General features: G+C 38.2%; 1 protein-coding gene across 6 annotated transcripts in view; it reads left to right on the forward strand.

The window, feature by feature from the left end:
* The window catches only part of VEZT (vezatin, adherens junctions transmembrane protein), a 71,121-nt gene that overhangs the window by 4,867 nt on the left and 48,149 nt on the right, over window positions 1-18,105 (forward strand). The window contains exon 1 of one of the 6 annotated variants that reach the window (XM_059886850.1): window positions 11,316-11,427. The exons of the other annotated variants lie outside the window; for them this stretch is intronic. Coding sequence (XP_059742833.1) covers window positions 11,419-11,427 — 9 coding nt within the window. The 5' untranslated portion in view covers window positions 11,316-11,418. Of the gene's footprint in view, window positions 1-11,315; window positions 11,428-18,105 lie in introns of those variants that run through there. 6 annotated transcript variants of the gene reach the window in all.

An 18,105-nucleotide genomic window follows, 5' to 3' on the forward strand; every position in this document is an offset into this window, starting at 1 on the left:
TATTGGGAGAGGAGCTCTGTCCCAAGAAGGCCCCATAGGGTCCTCTTTGGTTACATTTCTGGAAGAGGCCAAAAATGTAAGTCTTGATTTGGAAAGTGGATCTTAGCATAAGTGACTCCATTTGGGGCGTGTGTCTTGTTCCTAACAACATGCATACCCACATATATACATGGGAGATAGTGTTTTTAAAAAAACAAAAACAAAAAAATGGAACTAGATGATAGTTAAAGCAGTAAAAACATATTTTATTCAGGACTACTGCAATAGAGGAAAGAGACCTCAGTATAGAACTGGATTCTATTGCAAATACATGAATAAGTGGAAATTTAATTACTAAGAGGAAATCTTGGATTTAGAGGGGTTTTGGCTAAACCAATATACCAGATTCTTGCTGAATACAAGCCAGGGTGGTCTTTTCCTTTGTTACTGCAAGCCAAATGCTGAGAAACTGAAGTTTGCCGTAGAAGAGAGTTTACTCACAAAGCAGCCAAGGGAAAACAAGCAGAAAATCCACCCTCCCGAAGGTGGGGTATTTATGGAATAAAGAAGCAGGGTGGTCTTAGTTGCAAGGAAGGGTGATTGGAGGTACAGGAAAAGTGAGGTAGTCAGTGTTCTTTGCAGTCTTATCTAGGTTACATGCTTCTTCCAAGGGTGCATGTTGAAAGATGGAGGCACTTAGCATGGTTCTGGAGGTGGAGGTTTTGGCCCTCTGATGTCAAAGGGACGTTCATCCAACACCTGTGTGGGTCCAGTCTTACGGCCTGTGATCTCAACCAGTCTTAGCCAGCTCTGACTGAACAAAAGCTGATTCTTAAGTTCCTAAAAATCAGCTTAAGCCCCTGCCTCTAGTACTATAGCAAGCCATATATCAGAGGTATTTTCTGTGGGGTGGTTAAGGAATCTTGTGGTATATTACCTAGGCTCTATGAAGCTTGGGGTGCATGCAATTAAAGAGAGGGAAAAAAACTAAAGCAAGCTCACCAGTGAAGGCAGTCTATAAGCAGAGGGGTTTTAACAAGCTGTTCCTTTATCTGTTCTTTAAGACAAGCTTGAGAATTTCTATTAGTCACCAGCTTCTGACCCTGTGGGGCTTGATTTCACCTGGAGGGATGGTAGAAGATGAGGAACCCATGAGGAAGATTGAGAGTGATCTTTTGTGGAAGATGAGAGACCCTTGCTAAACTGACATAGCAGGGTTTTGTTAAAACCAGACTTTGCAAAGAAGTGTGTAGAAGAATTTTCAGGAGCCTGACTAAAGTTGGGTTAAGGAAACAATCTTTGTCAGGGGAAGGTTGTAACACTCCAAGATGTCTTAGATGATTCAGGCTTATGTACCATCTATGTGGGACCAGGGAAAGGATGTAGGCCTCTTGTGTGAGTGTGCTAAGTCTCTTCAGTCATGTCTGACTCTTTGCGACCCCAAGTACTGTAGCCCACCAGGCTCCTCTATCCATGGGACTCTCCAGGCAAGAATACTGGAGTGGGGTACCATGCCCTCTTCCAGGGGATCTTCCCAACCCAAGGATCGAACCCATGTCTCTATGTCTCCTGCATTGGCAGGTGGGTTCTTTACCACTTGTGCCACCTGGGAAGCCCCATGTATACCTCTTAGGGGAGAGTAAATATTTACTTTGCAAAGATAAATGGGTTCTTAGAAGAGCAGATGGGAGATATGACAAAGTTTGTCTGGGTGTATCTTCCTTTCCTGTGATGAGTCAATCTTCCTGGTTGATGAAACTCCCAAGTAGGGGATATATGACAATTGAGTTTCTTTTGAAAGATGTGTCTTTAGATCTGAACGAAGGGGAGAGTTCAGAGAAAGCATTTCTCATTTGCTGTTTTTCAAGTGCGTACAGCTCAAGATAACCAGTATGCCCCAGTGACATAATTTTGGAGTAGCATATTTTGCTACCTTTCAGGAAGGATCTGTTCCTCGAGGCCATAGCTAAATTGACCCTTAAACTGTCTAGACCTTTGCTGAGGGTGCACAGAACAGATGTAGTCTAGTGGTTCCTTTTCTTTTATGGTTAATGCTCAATTCCAGTTTTCTGTTTCAGGGGATACTTTGATAGTCTTTTTTTATTCTGAAAGGGAGTGTAATACAGTTGTCAAAGGAATAGAATCTTGAGTTGGACGACCTAGGAAATCTTATCTCCAAGATACATTAATTAGTGTGACTTTGAGCAGTTTACTCCTCTTTGTGTCTGTTTTCTCGATATTAAGTAGAAGTAACAGTATCAATCGGAGAAGGCAATGGCACCCCACTCCAGTACTCTTGCCTGGAAAATCCCATGGATGGAGGAGCCTAGTAGGCTGCAGTCCATGGGGTCGCTAAGAGTAGGACATGACTGAGCAACTTCACTTTCACTTTTCACTTTCATGCCTTGGAGAAGGAAATGGCAACCCACTCCAGTGTTCTTGCCTGGAGAATCCCAGGGATGGGGGAGCCTGGTGGGCCACCGTCTATGGGGTCGCACAGAGTCGGACATGACTGAAGCGACTTAGCAGCAGCAGCAGCAACAGTATCAATCTCATAGAGCAGTTATGAGTCATTAAATGACTCAATGTAAGTGAAGTACTTAGATGAGTACCTGGCACATTATAAGCATTCTGTAAACGTTAGCTTCCCTGATAGCTCAGATGGTAAAGAATCAGCCTGCAACGCAGGAGACCCCAGTTCGATTCCTGGGTCGGGAAGATCCTCTGGAGAAGGGATGGGTTACCCACTCCAGTATTCCTGGGCTTCCCTTGTGGCTCAGCTGGTAAAGAATCCTCCTGCAATGCAGGAGACCTGGGTTCAATCCCTGGTGTTGTGAACATCCCCTGGAGAAGGGAAAGGCTACCCACTCCAGTATTTTGGTCTGGAGAATTCCATGGAGTGTGTAGTCCATGGGGTCACAAAGAGTCAGATGCGACTGAGTGACTTTCACTTTCAAACTTTAGCTACTATTAAATTTTTCCTGAAAAAAAATTCATGTTGGTTTTCAGAATTACTGGTATTGTGTGTTTCTTGAGTTAAAGACTTGAGTACTAAAAAATAATTTGTAAGGTTATAAATGTCCCTGGGTGCTGTACTGGCTGTATTTCATGAGTTTTGAAATATAGTTTGTCTCATGATTTTGTAATTTCCTTAGTGATTTGTTCTTAAACCCCGACTTAACACCTAGGTGTATGGGTAAGGGATTGATGGTGGTAGTGATGACTTTTCTCCATTCAGCTGGTGAGAATTCTATATAGCTAATTCCATTTAGGCTCAGCCAATTTAGTTAATTCAGGCTTCTGTAACGCTCAGATTGGGTAGCTTATAAACAACAAAAATTTACTTCTCACAGTTCTAGAGGCTGGGAAATCCAAGATTAGGGTACCAGTGTGGTTGAGTTCTAATGAGAACCCACTTCCTTGGTTCATAAATGACTGTCTTTTCCCCTGTGGGCAGCAGAAGGGGTGAGGGAACTCTCTGGGATCTCTTTTATAAGGGCACTAATTCTATTCTTGAGTGCTCTAACCACATGACTTAAGCACCTCTCAAAGCCTCACCTCCAAATACTGCTACATTGGAGATAGGTTTCAACATTTGAATTTTGGGAGAACACAAACATTCAGATAGAGCAAGAGGATAGAAGACAGAACACTGGAGAGATACTATATTTCTAGTTCCCTTCTAGCAGGGCTGCCATTTGGTAGTGATTGTGTTTCTGTACTTAAAGCCACAAGTCTTTTGGGGGACTTCTTTAACTTCATCTCTTACAGGGCTTCAGTGTGACCCTGCTGCTTTCCTTTGACCTTTAGGCCCAAGGAAATTAATAACTTACTGCTGTTGCCACTCCGTGGATGCTTTACTATCCCCTCTTGGCTGCCTCAGCCCTTCTTGAAAAGTGAAAGTGAAAGTGAAGTCGCTCAGTCATGTCCGACTCTTTGTGATCCCATGGACTGTAGTCTACCAGGCTTCTCTGTCCATGGGATTTTCAAGGCAAGAGGACTGGATTGGGTTGCCATTTCCTTCTCCAGGGGATTTTCCTGACCCAGGGATCGAACCCAGGTCTCCTGCATTGCAGGCAGATGCTTTACTCTCTGAGCCAGCCCTTCTTAGGGCTATGTAAATAATGGTCATTTCATTACTCTTTTCAGTTATCCCTTTTGAGTGTGCCGTCTGCTTCTTGTAAAATCGTCCTGCAAGAAGACTTTCTTGGTTAACCTACTTTGTAGCCCTTGTTCCGTTCTCTAGGATTAACTCTTATCCACTGTCATCCACAGCCTTTGGTTTTGCCTTCTGAGAACTTATTCCTTATCTCTTAGCACTCCTTAGCTTCATAGGAAATGGGTATTAAAGTATGCTTTACTTGCAGGCTGCATACCTTTCACAGCCTGATTCCTGATATGGGTTTAAGAGTTGCTGTAGAGGTTGAATAAATATGAGGTTTTGCAGGATTTTGGTTTCCCTAGCAGTATCAGTTCAATTCAGTTCAGTTGCTCAGTCATGTCCGACTCTTTTCGACCCCATGAACCGCAGCACGCCAGGCCTCCATGTCCATCACCAACTCCCGGAGTTCACTCAAGCTCACGTCCATCGAGTCAGTGATGCCATCCAGCCATCTTCATCCTCTGTCATCCCATTCTCCTGCCCCCAATCCCTCCCAGCATCAGAGTCTTTTCCAATGAGTCAACTCTTCGCATGAGGTGGCCAAAGTACTAGAGTTTCAGCTTTAGCATCAGTCCTTCCAAAGAACACCCAGGGCTGATCTCCTTTAGAATGGCAGTATAGTTCCCTGAAATGTGGTAGATTTTCAGTTTGTTAGCTTCTAGACAGTTTTATACACAAGTAACCACAGTTAGAGAGCTCATTTGGGCCTAACTCTTACATCTGAAATCTATAGAGTATTTACTGGTTCTGTTTTGGATCTTTTCTCCTCATTCAACTTCATGGCATTACCTACAATAAGAGGCCTGGTTGAAAAGGTGTCACCTTTAATTAGATCCTAACAGCTGGGCTGGTTCCCACTAATAGCTTATGGTGAACAATGTCAGATTTGTGATCTCCAAAGAAGACTTAGCTTTGGGATCAGGGATCAGGCTTGATCACTCAGAGCTTTTGTGTGGCAGAAGTTTTACTACAATGAGAAAGGACAGAGAAAGCTTCTGACATAGACATCAGAAGGGGGTGGAGAGTGCCCCCTCACTAGTCTTATCAAGGCCTTATATACTTATACCAGACCCACTCCCACAACCTGTCTTAATATAACAAGATTAGTCAGAAGATTCTTGTTAAGGAGAAACATGTCCTTGAGCAAGATACATTGTTGTTATATAATTATTAGTACAGAGCTTAAGAAAAAACATAGCCTTGAGCAAGATGGAGAAGCTCTCTACAGTCAGCAAAAACAAGACCTGGAGCTGACTGTGGCTCAGATCATGAACTCCTTATTGCCAAATTCAGACTTAATATGAAGAAAGTGGGGAAAACCACTAGACCATACAGGTATGACCTAAATCAAATCTCTAACTGTTATACAGTAGAAGTGAGAAATAGATTTAAGGGACTAGATCTGATAGAGTGCCTGATGCACTATGGTTGGAGGTTCCTGACATTGTACAGGAGACAGGGATCAAGACAGGGAGCAAGAAAAAGAAATGCAAAAAAGCAAAATGGTTGTCTGAGGATGTCTTACAAATAGCTGTGAAAAGAAGAGAAGTGAAAGGCAAAGGAGAAAAGGAAGGATGTACCCATTTGAATGCAGAGTTCCAAAGAATAGAAAGGAGAGATAAGAAACCCTTCCTCAATGATCAGTGCAAAGAAATTGAGGAAAACAATAGAATAGGAAAGACTAGAGATCTCTTCAAGAAAATTAGAGATACCAAGGGAACATTTCATGCAAAGATGGGCTCAATAAAGGACAGAAATTGTATGGACCTAATAGAAGCAGAAGATATTAAGAAGAGGTGGCAAGAATACACAAAAGAACTATACAAAAAGGATCTTCATAACCCAGCTAATCACGATGGTGTGATCACTCACCTAGAGCCAGACATCCTGGAATGTGAAGTCAAGTGGGCCTTAGGAAGCATCACTACGAACAAAACTAGTGGAGGTGATGGAATTTCAGTTGAGCTATTTCAAATCCTAAAAGATGATGCTGTGAAAGTGCTGCACTCAATATGCCAGCAAATTTGGAAAACGCAGCAGTGGCCACAGGACTGGAAAAGGTCAGTTTTCATTCCAATCCCAAAGAAGTGCAATGCCAAAGAATGCTCAAACTACCGCACAGTTGCACTCATCTCACACGCTAGTAAAGTAATGCTCAAAATTCTCCAAGCCAGCCTTCAACAATACGTGAACTGTGAACTTCCAGATGTTCAAGCTGGTTTTAGAAAAGGCAAAGGAACCAGAGATCAAATTGCCAACATCTGTTGGATCATCAAAAAAAGCAAGAGAGTTCCAGAAAAACATCTGCTTTATTGACTACACCAAAGCCTTTGACTGTGTGGATCACAACAAACTGTGGAAAATTCTGAAAGAGATGGGAATACCAGACCACCTGACCTGCCTCCTGAGAAATCTGTATGCAGATCAGGAAGCAACAGTTAGAACTGGACATGGAACAACAGACTGGTTCCAAATCAGGAAAGAAGTACGTCAAGGCTGTATATTGTCACCCTGCTTATTTAACTTATATGCAGAGTACATCAGTAGAAACACAGGGCTGGATTCCAGTACAAGCTGGAATCAAGATTGCTGGAAGAAATATCAGTAACCTCAGATATGCAAGTGACACTACCCGTATGGCAGAAAGCAAAGAACTAAAGAGCCTCTTGATGAAAGTGAAAGAGGAAAGTGAAAAAGTTGGCTTAAAGCTCAACATTCAAAAAACAAAGATCATGGTATCCAGTCCCATCACTTCAAGGTAAATAGATGGGGAAACAGTGTCAGACTTTATCTTTTTGGGCTCCAAAATCACTGCAGATGGTGACTGCAGCCATGAAATTAAATGACGGTTACTCCTTGGAAGAGAAGTTATGACCAACCTAGACAGCATATTAGAAAGTTTAGACATTACTTTGCCAACAAAGTTCTGTCTAGTCAAGGCTATGTTTTTTCCAGTAGTCATGTATAGTTGTGAGAGTTGGACTATAAAGAAAGCTGAGTGCTGAAGAATTGATGCTTTTGAACTGTGGTGTTGGAGAAGACTCTTGAGAGTCCTTTGGACTGCAAGGAGATCCAACCAGTCCATCCTAAAGGAGATCAGTCCTGAATATTCATTGGAAGGACTGATGTTGGAGCTGAAACTCCAATACTTTGGCCACCTGAGTAAAGAGTTTACTCATTTGAAAAGACCTTGATGCTGGGAAAGATTGAAGGCCTGAGGAGAAGGGGATGACAAAGTATGGGATGGTTGGATGACATCACTGACTCAATGGGCATGAGTTTGGGTGGATTCCGGGAATTGGTGATGGACAGGGAGGCCTGGGGTGCTGCAGTCCATGGGGTCACAAAGAGTCGGACACGACTGAGTGACTGAACTGAACTGATGTGCATCTAGAGCCCTAGCTGCAAGATAATTTGGAAAATATTACATTCAGCTCTTTCTTCTCTTTAATACAAGAGTTGCACTAGGCAGGAATGTAATTTAGAGGTTGGAAAAAACAGCCTACCACATCCATCATAGGACCTAACCTCTCTTCTAAGAAAGTTTAATGGTTTTTTTTAGTATATCTGATGTAATACTATTATTTATAATGATTTTCAGAATCAAACATCAGGCTTATTTATGTCTTAATACTAACTCAAGGGAGTCATGTGCCCCATTAAAATTAAAATTTTGAATTTTAAATCAAGCATATATTTGGAAAGTATTCTAATCGCATCTTTTCTCTATTTCAAACATTTTCAAAATGACTTGGTTTAATACCAGTTTCCTTGGTTATTAGTCAGTTGCACTGTTTTCTTGTAGTTTTGGTCTTTTGTATTCTCCCTCCAGAAGCTACCTTTGAGCCCTCCTGGACTGAACAATGATGTAGAGGATGAATTAAGAAATGGAAGGAAGAGTGAGGTTTCCAGTTCCTGGTCCTTACTGTAGAATCTGACTGTTTTCCTTTCATCAGGGCTAGATTCCATATATATGAATATCTTAAAAGTTAGTTTCTTTATCTTGGAGCCCGACTACCCCCTGGAGGCTGAAGTGGGAAAGACATCACCTCACACTGGGACCTCTGACTGAGCAGCAACGGGACAAAGTTTAGAAAATGATGGACTCCATATCTAACATGGGTATTAAGCAAAATAAATACTGAGATAGCAGTATTGTCATTTTGATCTGTTATTGGAATCTCTTAAGATGTTTTGAGAGTAAGAATTCTCTAGTTACCTTAGGTGACTAGTTCTGATTGCTCATTCATAGCTGTTGGATTTTTTTAATTATAGATTAATTGCAGAAATTTTGAGTTGTTTATCCTATCTTGAATCCTTCTACTCCTAGAGGGAAGAGTATCTGAAAATAAACATTTATTTGAAGGACAGATATTTTTACCTCTTTGCCTTATTTGTAGTGCAGCTAAGCCTTTTTTTTTTTTTTTTTTGTAACTTTCTTAGAGGGACAGCATTATCCTCAAGGGATGTTTTTACTCTGTAAACTCTCTGTCCGTGATAACCTTTTTTTGTCTTTGAACTCCTTTTGATATTTGTTGAAATTCATTCTTTTTTCCTTTGTTCATGACTGGGGAACCTAAATGCTCAGAACTGGGAAAGCCCCTCTTGTCTTGACTTCTCTCCCTCCTTCATCAGTAAATAATTAAATGTTAACCCTTTGTTGGCAACATGTTCAGGTTTAGCTTTCTCTGACCCCCAGCACTAAGGCAGTCAAATGAATGTGAGATGGCACTTACACAATCTCCCATATCTACAAGAAAGGTACAAAAAACCCTCTCTTGCTTGAGAGAGATTCTCATTTTGTTATATTTTTAAAGGTTATTATACATCTCTAAAGAACAGTAAGGCATTTTTTATAAGTAACATTTGTAGGTTCTTTCCTATGTGCTTTATTGATTTGACTAATGGAAGGAAATTTTTTCTGTCTGTGTATGTTGATACTATTTGCTGTTTTGATAGTGGAGCTTGCTCTCTGAAAAAAATTATACATACAAAATTTTAGGTATTATGGTATCATATTATTATTCCTTAAAATGCATTTTCAGTTACCTGTAGTACACAAAGCTTCACAATTGTATTATATAATTTACTTCTGACTAGTAGCTGAGATCAGAAGCATGACAAAATTCATGTTTTTATCACTTATCTATAATAGAAAGGATATTGATTAGTGGAGTTATTAAATCAGAACTGTATTGACATATAAGATTGACCATTAAGACCAGAGCTAGTTTATTACCATATATACAAGAATAAATTTATTTAACATGAACTGTAAAATTTTTTCTTGAGGGACAAGTCGCTTTTTTTCTGTCTGTGTCATATTGTTTCTACTGTTTTGGCTTCATCACATATCCTCAGAGCTCCAATATAGATTTTAACATTTTAAAAAATATATTGACAGTGCAAAAGATAGTAAGTAGATCTCTATTTATTGCATTTATTAAAATGCAAGTTCCTTTGTCCGATATACAATTCTTAAGTTACTTTTACTGGTTACCTTGGTAGCTTATGTAGTTATATTAACGACTTTCATACTTTGAAAACATTATGGAAAGGGGACTAATCTAATAGTCAAGAGATTAACATGAATTAGCAATGATATCTTAAATGAATCACTTAATTTCTCTAATGCTTACTTGCCATCTGTTATAGAGGAGTTATACCAGATCATCCTTGAGTATTAAATTTTTCTTGAATCTGATAGGTTGGTTGAGTTAATGAGAGTAAGCCCCTAAAGGCTTCCGTTCATTAGAAAATACAGGAAGAGATTCTGCTCATTTCCAGTCTATTTTTATATCAATAACCCTGGCTCAATTTTCATTTTCCTGATTCCATTCCAGGTGTTTTCTGAGTTCCCAGAAGCAAATCATGCTTAAGGATTTAGGAGAAAAGGCCGAAGCTCAGTGTACTACTCAGGGGTATAGTATTAGTGTACTGACTTCATTGCCTCTGGCTTTTTAGAATATTGCTTACATGCTTATTACTGTTAATCCCACTGCAGAAGATCAAAGTGCCCATTTGTCTTTATTTGAAATATTTGACGATTTAATTTTTAATCCACATTTTAATTTATTTTGCTGACAGAATCTGGCCATCTATATCCTGTTTGGGGATTTTTGCTGATAAATCCACAATCATTAACCTCATATCTCTTTAACACCTTTATTAAAGTAGATTTTCTATTTTAGTGTATATTTTGCCATGTTCTTTTCATTTTACTTTTCCTTACAAAATCTCCCTGATGATAGAGTATAATGAATTATTTGAGAGAAAGACGTCCCCACTATCTCTTAACAGAATCACAAATTCTGCCTCCACATTTATTATTATTATTTAGGATAAGGAAAAAAGAAAATAAGGTTAGATGGGATCTAATAGGGCTTCCCAAACCTCACTTTGATGTTTGTTGTACGCTCTTCTCACACCCAGCATTTTGCCAATGTATTCAACATGGCTCCAATTTTTTTTTCAAAAGCAGTTGAAAATGGTAGTTTTCCTTTCTCACTATATTTCTCACTATATATATTTTCTGCTCTATATTCAGTTAAGTGCCCAGTATAGGCCAGTTGATTAACAAGATATTGAGTAACATTAAGGGTAGCATCAGAACTACAGGGGGTCAATCAGGATTACTGTCTTCTCTTTCCTTAGTTAAGACCAAGTCACTGTTGCTCTTTGCTTTTAATCAGTTGAGCCTGTAAGCCGTGTGAGTGCTCTCCCTTTGCATCTCTTCATCTTTCTTTTGATGGATATGTTTTGTTTTGGATTAGATACTGTTGTACTTAAGTAATTTGTACTATTATAGGAAAAAATGTAAAGTTAATCTCTCTAAGCTTTTTGTTGTTTATAACATTTCATGAAAAATTAACTGGATAGGATGAATTTCTGCTGGAAAACAGAAGCCTGAAACCAGGAGAATTTATGAATAGATGTCTTATTTGCTGCTGGTTTAAAAAAAAAAAAACTAACATAAATATTAAGTAATAATCTCTAATGGCATTTTTTAAACACCACCGTCCTTATTACTGCTTCTGCAGTTACAGAGTAATATTGAATGGCATTGAAGAAATTATGTTCAGGTTTTTTCAAAGAGCTGCTTCTGATAGCAAAATGCTTAGTAATGATGAGGACACACCCTCCAGTTCAGTGGCCATTTTGTACTGTAGTTCTGGAGAAACAAGTGGGAACCATCAAAGAAAGAAGTGTACGGATCAAAAGAATATGGTCAAGAGGCAGTAAATTTTTCCTCTGGCTCAATTGGAGGATTTAGAACTATGCTGTCTGTGAGTAGTTTAATTAGTTGGACCCTAATTAAACCCATTTATGAACCTTTTTAGCTTAATCTTTTTTAATTCTATGATTAGATTTTTGCTTTGTTGATAATGAGGAACAATTAACACGTGAATTTGGGACTTTTGGAATAGTAATTTAGAAGTTATGCTGAAATGTATATACTCCAAAAAGTATTTCCTGTTATTTTATAATATCTTTAATTTTGCAATATACTTTTCCTGTATTATTCAAGGTTGAAGGTGGGAGCAATAAATAGTTATTTTTAAATTATGCTTTATGATTGTGTATTAATTAGAGATAATTGAAAGGTCTGTAGAAATTCCATATATTAGCAATATAGTTAATAGTAATGGGAAAATGTATTTTCCTTTGTAGGGTTTATTAATTGTGACTGTTTTAGCTGTTGATATACCAAAAGTTTCTTCATTAAAAATAGAGAAAATAGCTACCTTGTGTAATTTGGTAATGACAGTCTTCCTCGTCAGCTTATTTTGTGGAGTTCTTCAGTTAACTGAAAAAATAAGAAAATCAAAGCAATTGACAACAGTTTATCCTTTTCAATCACATTCTTCAAAAACAATGCTGTTCTATATGTGATAATCACATTTAGACCTACAACTTTAAACTATGTTCAAAGATAAAAGATTTTTAAAACATTTATAATGGTTAATAAACTGTTTCAAGGCAAATATTCTCCATCAAATTCCTCTAATTACAGATATCTTTCTCCTTAAAGATTTTGTTTTGAATAAAAGATCTTTTAGAGATTCTGTTGGTATGGTAGGAACGTTTAAAAATATGTAACTTAAATAAATTATAGTACTTTTCTTAGACTTTTAAAGAAAAGTTACCTGTAAGCAGTTTGATAAATTCTGTTAACAAGGGGATGGAAATCGAAGGCTTCTGAGAACAGATTTGTACAGGCGTAAAGTCTTCATTAACAGTTACTTCTGCCTCACACAGTTTCAGGTTTTTGTGCCAATGCTTCCTACTACTTTCTGTTGATAGTTAATTATTTTCCTATTGCTTTTGTGTTTAATAAAAACTTGCAGAGGTCATATAGCATCTAACATTCGACAGTAGTTAGCATTTTGCTTTGATACGGTATGATGCTTTAAATAAAAGAAATGTGTAACAGTCAAGTAGATCATTAATTTTTATATAGAAAGGTGCTCAGGATCATTCCATTCATTTGCTAAATTAAGAATTCAGCCTCTCTTTTGGGGTACCTTTTCCCACACAAATAACACATAAATATATTTTCACTATAATAATACTCTACTCTTGCAAACTACTTTGAAGTCTGGGTCAAACAATATTCTTTGTAGCCAGCTTCTAAGCTTGTGTAATCTGAGGCAAATTCATGTGAATTATGGCTCATCTGAAAGAGAAATGATGGGTAATAAATGTAGATATTACTGGGAGACTTATGCTGATCTGTTTTGAGTTTTCTAACTTAATCTGTTAAGTAATTTAAAAGTCACAAGTTCAGCTTCTGGTTAAAAAAATACACAAACTGTACAAAATACTATATAAAACAAAGTTAATGAACTTCTTATTTGCGATGTAGTGAAGTAAATAACAGCTTTGACTCTGTCAGGCTGCCTCGATTCATATCCTGACTCTTAGCATTTACAGGCTCTGACCGTGGCCAACCAAGTTACTTGGTCTCTCTGTGCCTTAGTTTCCTCTTCCCTTAAATGAGCTCTGCCATAAAAGGTTATTGTAAAGATGAGAATTATTGTATAAAAATGCTTAGAACAATGCCTGGCAGTGTGGTTACTCGGTAAATGTTTGGTGCTGCTTTGTTTGGGGAGGAATTAGTAGGGAGGGAATCAACAAACAGATGGGAGCCTACACTGATCATCTTCTTGTGAGAAATAAGTGCATCTGGTTGCACCAAACAGAATTAGCAGCTTCCACTGACATTTCCAAACCGGAAGTAAATGCTGTTGTAACCTGCAAAATAGGCAGAGGGAGCAGGTCAAGGACCATTTTGAGATATCCACTGCCTGTGGGCCCTGTAGCCTCTGGGAAACTGCAGCAGTGGAATGAGTGAAAAGGAAAATCAAAGAGCTGGTAGATCATAAGAGCAGTAGTTCTATGAAGATCTGGAGGAGCTGCCATTTTCAAAATATATTCACAGGGGAAAAAAATTCAATTTGAGAGACTGTAGTTCTGTGAAACTTAAAGCTAGCAGTGAAAGGGAGTAACTTGAGGTGAGGAGAGCCTGAAGAAAAGGGGGAAATATATAATTGAGTTAAAAATAGTACCATGCAGGGCCTGCATTTTAAACCTTACAGAGTATAAAATCTGACATATAAGTTTATTAGCCATTCTTTTACTTTCTGTATTCTGTTGCATTTAACAACTTGGAGCCTTGCTGACCCTGCAGGGATTGCTGCTCCTTCCAGGTTACGAAGAAACTGCTCACCTGGCTACTGTCTGTCTGCCTAGTCACCCTGGGGTCACTACCAGACCCTACTCAGGACAGACCCTGTGCTCTAGAGCCTGCTGAAATCATCCATTTCGCCAGTCTGAAGCCGGCTTGCTTTGCTGCCTTCCTTCCCACACAAACCACAGTGAAGGCTCCCTCCCATAATCCCCTCCTCTCCCTTCCAGCTGACCCTGGTGCCGCCCACGTCCCCTCTCCTCCCCTGTGGCGCAGCCTGCTCCCGTCTGGAGATACGTGAATATAACAAACTGTCTTTCCAATGGCAGTTGTCTCTTGATCTGTGGGCCTCACCATACCTGTATAAGAAAACTTTTGTGAGAGAAGCCTTAGTTGTTCCTTTTAGATCTCCTTTTTTCCTCGAGTAGTCTTGTGTTATGGTTAAGCATGTAGGCTTTGGACTCACCCCAGCTAGCTTCCATTCTGCTGGGTGACCTTGGACAAGTTATTTAACCTCTCTATATCCTAGTTTCCTTCTAAAATGGGAGTGGTAGTAATAACACCTCTTTAGAAGTTTGTTAGGAGTAAATTAGGTATGGTAAAACATGCTTAACTTATGCTTAATATATATTCAACTCAACAAATCTTAACAGTTTTTACTGTTACTCTTATTATTTTCCAGCTTTGACTTTACTCTTTTCTAAAATATTGATCTCTCTTAGGACCCTCTTGTCTTCTCACATATGTGTTATCTCAGGCTGATCTCATTTACTCCATCTGTTTTTCACACCTGTATGACATCGTATGGGTTTGCCAGCATACCTATTCGCTAAAAACTCAAATCTATACATCCAGATTAGGCCACTCTCCTAATCTCCAAATATCTTAGGTCCAAGTTACTTACATTTGAATGTCTCATAGGTGCCTCTAACTCATTGCCTCTCTCTTCAGACTTGTTCCTCTGTTGCTATTTTATATTTTAAAATAATATAAATATAAATAGCACCTCCTAATTGTTCAAACCAAAAATCTCGGAGTCATCTTAGCCATCTCCATTGCCAGCCACTTTCAATCATAAATGGATTCCAAATTTAGGAGGAAGAATTCACAAGCTAAAGAATGTTTATTACATTTTGGGAGAGGATGTAGGGGTAGGATCAGGGGCAGGGGAAAAAAAGTTTTTATTGCATTTTATATCTTTTGGTATTGTTTTAATTTTTAATTTAAAAACAATGAAAAAAAATCCATGACGTTGAGCATTTGAACTTAGTTTCCTTTATAGGTAAAGCAAAGTTAACTTTTTCTTGAATATCCTCAGAGAGAAGTTAGAGAGAAGTTAACGGCAGAAAATTACCATAACTCTAGTTAGTTTAGTACGTGCTCTATAGATATTTGGTTAGTGGTAGATAAGCAGATGACGATTGCCATTTGAGTTTCCCTTTTGCTAAATTTTTCTGGCGGAACGCTGTTAGCACTCAGTCATCCGCATCTAGAAGACAAAGCAAATAGTTGATTAGGAACCAGCATCAGAATTTGTCCAGTAGTTGTTGCAGACTAGAGATTGCTTTTCTAAAAGGGTAACTGAGCTCTCCTGGGAATCAGGATTAGTTTGGAAAGAGCATCGTAGCATTCTGCTGGTGTTTCCAGCCTGATGCAGGTGCATGCTTGTGGGCCTGTAGCATTGACAGAGCTGTGCCAGTAACCAAAGGAAGCCGCTTCTTAGTAAGATGCCATCTGTGGAAGAAACTGAGTTTATCTAGATATCCAAGTTTCCTAGTTGCATATGTGGCCTCATTAGTCAGATATATTTTTTTTTATGTTGAGACCCCAACAGAAATTTTTTAATAAGGAAATTATTTTATTGGAAAATTGAAGTTCAGTTAGATGAATAAGAAGTTCATTTAGAAATAGTCTCCAAATGTACCCAAGTGCTGTGATTATTTTGGTTTTGCATGGTATTAGTGACTGGTTGAAATTTTAACATGTTAACTCTGCTGCAGTTATTTCGAAGGTAACTCATTTCACTATTACAGAGCCTGTTGGGTTCTTAGATGGCAAGTCATGGAAAAGTAATTTTCCATTTTGGCTTTGGAATCTATCATGCTCCCAAAGTAAAAGGTAAATAATGAAAGCAGCTGCTGGGGTATATATTTGGGGAGAATTTTTTCAATCTGTGATTCTTTATACTGTAAAATAGGGTTTCTCAGCCTCAGGACTGTTGACAGTTTGAGCTGGATAACTTGTGGGGGTCGTCCTGTGCGTTGTCAGATGTTGAATATAGCCCTGATCTCTCTCCATTAGATGCCAGTAAAGCTCATCCCCTCAGTTATAACAACCAGAATTATCTTCAGACATTGCCAAATATCAGAGTTGGGGAATGGGGCCAAAATCTACTTACTTGCTCCATAGGAATATACTGGGTTTTTGTATTTGTTTTAACTGTCTAAATCACATAGCTGAAAATTGCTTATCCCACAAACTTCACATTAGTTTTTGAAAAGTAAATATGAATAATTGACATGTAGTTAGCCATTTATTTGTACCTCTACTAAGACTGGTAACTTGAAATCTTGTTGCTAGAGAGTACTTTGTTATATTCTCTTTCAGTAGGTAACTAAAAATACCAGTACCATTATATGGAAGTTTGTAAGGACTTGAGAATTCTTTTCTAAAATTTAATAAACTTATCTTTTTCCTAGATTAAAATAATAACTTAAATTTTTTCAATTTTTCTGCCATTTTCTTAAATCTTTTATACCAGACTCTGGAAAAACCTAGCATCTGACTTTTAAAAACTATTATAATGAACTTATACATAAGAAGAGTAATACAGTGAAAGTTCTGTGTGCCCATAACCCAACTTCAGCTTGAGCAGCTGTTAACATTTTGCCAAACTGTCTCATCTGTTCCTCTCCCACCCTCATCTTTCTTGGAGTATTTTAAAGCAAATCCCAGACATTACTTAATTTCACCCATAAATGCTTCAGTATACATCTCTAACAGATAAGCACTCTCTCTTTTTAATGCTAACTCTGATGCAATTATCTAAAAAATTAATAATTCCCTAGTATCATCTAATACCTATGTTTGGATTGCCTCAGGTATCTCAGAAATGTCTTCTTACAATCAAACCAGGATCCTAACATCCATCCATCACATTTGGGTGATATGTCCCTTTAGTCTTTAGCAGTTTTCTTTACCTCCTCTACCTTTATTGTATCATTTTTTTGTTGCTGAAGAAACTGGGTGATTTAATCTGTAGAATTTCCATCCTGTAGACTTGACTGCTTACATAGAGTAAAATGGCATTTGAGTTAGCACAAGATTCTACATTTTAATGTACCACTTTTCTGTCTTGTTTCCCAAAGAATGTCATGAGTTTTGTTTTACCACCTGAACAAGTTTAAGAACCTCATGGCATTCTTTGTACTTCAGGAAACTGAGACCAAGAGAGGATTTTCCTGAAACCATCAACTTAGTTGGAAAGTATCAAGTGTACCATAGTTTTATAAGAAGTGTCATAGAATGAAACTTTCTTAGCAAAGACCTCAACCTGTTTTGTTTTCTCACCTGTGCATACATATTACCTGCCACACGGGGGGATTTTTAGTATTTATTATTATGAGTTGTCTAATTCTGCTGGATTTGGCCTCTTCTTCCCTTTCTGGGCTAAAACCTGAAAGATTACAACTTGCTCTACCTGTAAGGGTTTAAAGCGGTTTAAAAGAGAAAACATATTAATAAGAGCATTTTACACATCACCTCCATTTCTGCACAGTTAATCTTTTAAAATGCAAATCAGCAGTAATAGTACTGGCACTTCTGTGGAATGCACCATAAATCATGGAGAAAATAAACAGTTGGTTAAATGAGTTGTTCAAACTTTATATATCCATTGGCATGGGATCTCCTGTTTTGCGGAGAGCATGAAATGCAGGTAATCTGGGACTTAAAGAATCATTTTATTGCAGTGCTAGCAAAAATATTGGGATTTCCTGTCTTATTTTATGTTTACTTTCTTACAAGAGTATATTTTAGCCATCAGAACAATCTTAGCACAACCAAAGACTTGTGGCATTTTTGCATTTAGCAAAATTCTTTCTGGTGCTATGATGTGTGTTTTCTGTCAGCTAAAATTTACAGGAATAGTGAACCACAAGGATTTCCTGAGGAGAAGCTCCCACATGCTGTGTCTGGGATTTCTCATATTTCTTTTGGCAGCAGTAACATTCTCCAGTACTACAAAATTGTAGTTTGAATCCAGTGCTAATAATTT

Source organism: Bos taurus, chromosome 5 (genome assembly GCF_002263795.3).
Source record: "Bos taurus isolate L1 Dominette 01449 registration number 42190680 breed Hereford chromosome 5, ARS-UCD2.0, whole genome shotgun sequence".
Taxonomy (NCBI): Eukaryota; Metazoa; Chordata; class Mammalia; order Artiodactyla; family Bovidae; genus Bos; species Bos taurus.